The sequence below is a fragment of the Bison bison genome, unplaced genomic scaffold (assembly GCF_000754665.1).
Source record: "Bison bison bison isolate TAMUID 2011002044 unplaced genomic scaffold, Bison_UMD1.0 scf7180017864180, whole genome shotgun sequence".
NCBI classification, from domain to species: Eukaryota; Metazoa; Chordata; class Mammalia; order Artiodactyla; family Bovidae; genus Bison; species Bison bison.
The window spans coordinates 9,109,571-9,112,992 of record NW_011494752.1 but is presented as its reverse complement, the minus strand read 5'-3'; the positions used below and the strand labels follow the sequence as shown (position 1 = coordinate 9,112,992).

The following is a 3,422-nucleotide window of genomic DNA, read 5'->3' as shown; positions in this document are numbered from 1 at the left end:
GACATCTCTGCTTCCTGTTTCTCCGTCAGGGGAAGTCTCGGTCTCAGCTTCAAAAGCACAAACACGCTCTCAAAACAAAGGAAGCTGGTCCTCGACTGCGGAGGAAGCAGGAAGCTGCCGGCCCTGCTAGCAGCCCAGCTGCCGGGGCGCGGGGACGGCGGTATGGAGTCTGTGGCCCTGTACAGCTTCCAGGCCACGGAGAGTGACGAGCTGGCCTTCAACAAGGGGGACACGCTCAAGGTAGGGTGGCCGGGGCTGGCCGAGTTGTGCGTATGTGATATGGGGTGGGTGCTTAAAATCAAGGCCTGGATGGCCCTTCTAATAGAGTCTAGTCTCTGGAGGAAGATAGGCCCAGCTTCTCCAGTCATTGGCTACGTGACTCTGGACAAGCCACCTTCTGCCTCGGATTCTCAGTTTTCCCATCTGAGAAATGGGGAGTTAGTTAGTGCTCCCTCCCTTAGGAGCCATTCTGAGAATTCAGCGTAGTGAGTGGCAGGGGCTGATTCAACACCCAGTTTCCCAGGAAAGAAATGAGTTAACTCATTTGAAATGAGTTAAAGAGAGAGAGGCAAAGAGACTGAGACAGAGAGAGGATCTTGGGAATTAAGTACACACACTAACCTATCGGGGATAAAACAACTGTGACTAAGGGTCTAGACGGGCCTCCCCACAGGTGAGATGAGCCTCAATGCTACGCAGCTCCCCTCGTGGAACCTCTGTAAGGAGCACACACCCTCCAGGGCAGAGGGGTTTCCAGGCTCTCTCTCTCAGGAAGTGTGCCTGCTTACATGCCTGCATCTGGAAGCGGAGCTCAGGGCCCTGATTCGGGAGTGTTTGGCACGATTTGGGTGCTGGATTAGCCATCAAGTCCCACTCAGAAAGCTCCCTGGGCCCCAGGCTCCACGCCGGCCCGGTGGGCATGAGACCGGCCATCCTTCCAGTCTGAGCTGGGGCCCTGCTCCGGGCTGCCCCAAGCTTCAGGCCTCAGAAGGGATAGCACCTCCCGTGGGCTGACCGTGTATGGAGCCAGGTCTGAGCTCGGCGGTGTGCTCCAGTGCCCACTTAATCTGCCACGGCCCCATTTTACAGGTGACTAAGTGAGGCCCCCAGGCACCATGACTTGCTCAGTGTGGGGTCGGGTGTGAACCCCTTCACCTGGGCTGGGGCGAGAGGGTGACAGTTCTAAGAAGAGCCACATCATTTTGAGGAAGTCCCCCCTTATCTATGCTGGGATGCTGGCCCTGGGCCCCCTGGGTGGCCGGCAGGGGGTGGTGACCTGAGGACATGTGGTTACCTGAGGGTGGGGCAGGCTTGACACCAGGACCAAACAGCCAGTACAGGAGACTCTGAGGTCTAGGACCAGCTCAAAGGCCTTGTTAGCCGATCTGAGAGAGTTTGGGTCTCTAGTTCCAGACTCCAGGGCTTGGGAGAAAGTGGAATCATGAGGAATTTGGAATGGGGTGGGCAGTGCTTTCCCCCTGAGATGCAGGTGATGGACAGTGTGGTGGGGATGGATCTGTGGGGTCCCCCAAGGGAATCACTGTAAAAACTATGACACCCATTTCCCTCCTGGATGCCTGGGCTCTCTACCCACCCAGAGACTGGCCGGGTTCCCATTAACCCTGGCTAGAGCACTGGCATCTTCTGCTGTGTTTGCTTCTAACCCGGGCTCCTGAGGGCAGGGGCATAAACCAGTGCTGGCACAGGGCAGGACCTCAGCAAGACACGGGGTGTCAGAGGAAGGAAGGCGGGATTAAGATGTTAGCCAGGACCCAGGAGGGGACCTCTCGAGGCATGACAGGCCATGGGAAGGGCTGCCTTTTCCTTCCTTCATACAACAAACCCTTGCTGGCCTGTGGAGCATTGTCCTGAGTGCTGAGGCCACAGGCAGTGGACAAAGCCCAATCCCTGTCATCCCAAACCTGACATTCCAGAGGGTGAGTCATGCCAGGAGGTGACAGATGGATGGAAGCAATCACCCGCGAAGATGGAATGCAGAGGGTGGGAGGGGCAAGCGACAGCCCAGACTAGGGGCGGGGGGGGGTCTGGGCAGCCTCTCAAAAGAAGTGACACCTCAGCTGAGATCTGAAGGATGAGCGGGACCCAACCATGCAGAGAAGAGGCGGGGGAGGAGAGTGAAGGAGGAGATGCATCCAGCGGGGGTGTGAGTCTGCAGCGTGGACTCAGCCTAGCTCCATGCTCCGTGGTGGCATAAAATACCACACAGTTCCTAAAAATGCCATCTGGGAAAGGGTCGTTTAACAATGCAAAAATGCTCATGAGGCAACGTGAAGTGGCAAAAAGGCAGAATGCAGAGGAATATACACAGAGAGCCAACTCACACGTACTCAGTAGATTTGAGTTTTAGGGATAGGAAACTGACATTCTGCAGGTGAGAAAGGGAAAGCTGAGCCTCTTCTAGGCACCGGATTCGTGCCTAGGAAAAAACACCAGCATGTCCTGAGGAGTTAGTCCTGGGTCCTGGGAGGCGGGCCATCAGCAAGTCCCACTTCCCTGTTCATGCCCCTGCCTTTCCCTGATGGACAGGGATGAACAAGTGGGCCTTCCAGGCCCAGACCTGGCGACAGGGCCCTTCCTCACGGTGGTGCAGGTGCCAGGTCAGATCCTGCCTTAATTTAAGATTTTGATGGATTTTTTTTTTTTGCATTAAATTTTAAACAGTCTAATTTTTAGAACAGTTTGAGGTTTACAGAAAAATCGAGAAGGTAGTGCAGAGGGAGTCGCATCTGACACCGCAGGCCCGCTCTCGCCCATGCATACCCTCTCCCGTGGTAACATTTTAGAGTATCAACCTGGTTCATTTGTTACATTAATAGACTGATATGGATACATTATCATTAACTACTGACAGCATGAAAATTTTTTGCATTGATTTTGATTTTTTAACATATTCTCTTAAAATACTATTTACGTTGATTTGTGACATCTTCGGAGCTCCGTAAATTTTGCGCTCAAAGTGCCTCCCCCACCTTATGTGGTCTGGAGTCCGATTTCTGTAACTGCAAAAGTTCGACTGTGACATCGCCCGGCAGCCCTGCTCTCCAACTCCCGTCTGGTGACTGAGCACACAGGGCGTCCATTCGAGCGTGTTTCCAGCGCACCAGCTGTAAGCGCCCAGTGGACATACAGATCCCAGGCCCTGGGAGCTGGCAGGACGCTGTTCTTCCAGTCTTGAGCTCTGCTCTTAGATGACCCTCTGGACAAATAGCCCCAAATGTCACTTCCCTAAAACATAGCCCCCTCCCAGGAGTAGGCTGCTTTCGGTGCACAGTACCCGTCGCTCCTGGCTAGAGGAAAGATGTGGGTGCTGGCTTACCTCTGCCTCTTCATCGACAGCCTGGCCCCCAGAACCCAGACTCAGGGAGCCCATGGCCTCAGCACCTCCACGGGGATGGCCGGTG

The 3,422-nt window shown here is 54.8% G+C and overlaps 1 protein-coding gene across 1 annotated transcript in view; it reads left to right on the top strand.

Moving 5' to 3' along the window:
* Window positions 1-3,422, top strand: part of LOC104990857 (GRB2-related adapter protein) — a 21,810-nt gene that overhangs the window by 251 nt on the left and 18,137 nt on the right. Inside the window, exon 2 of the mRNA XM_010843173.1 lies at window positions 4-240. Coding sequence (XP_010841475.1) covers window positions 163-240 — 78 coding nt within the window. The 5' untranslated portion in view covers window positions 4-162. The remainder of the gene's footprint in view (window positions 1-3; window positions 241-3,422) is intronic.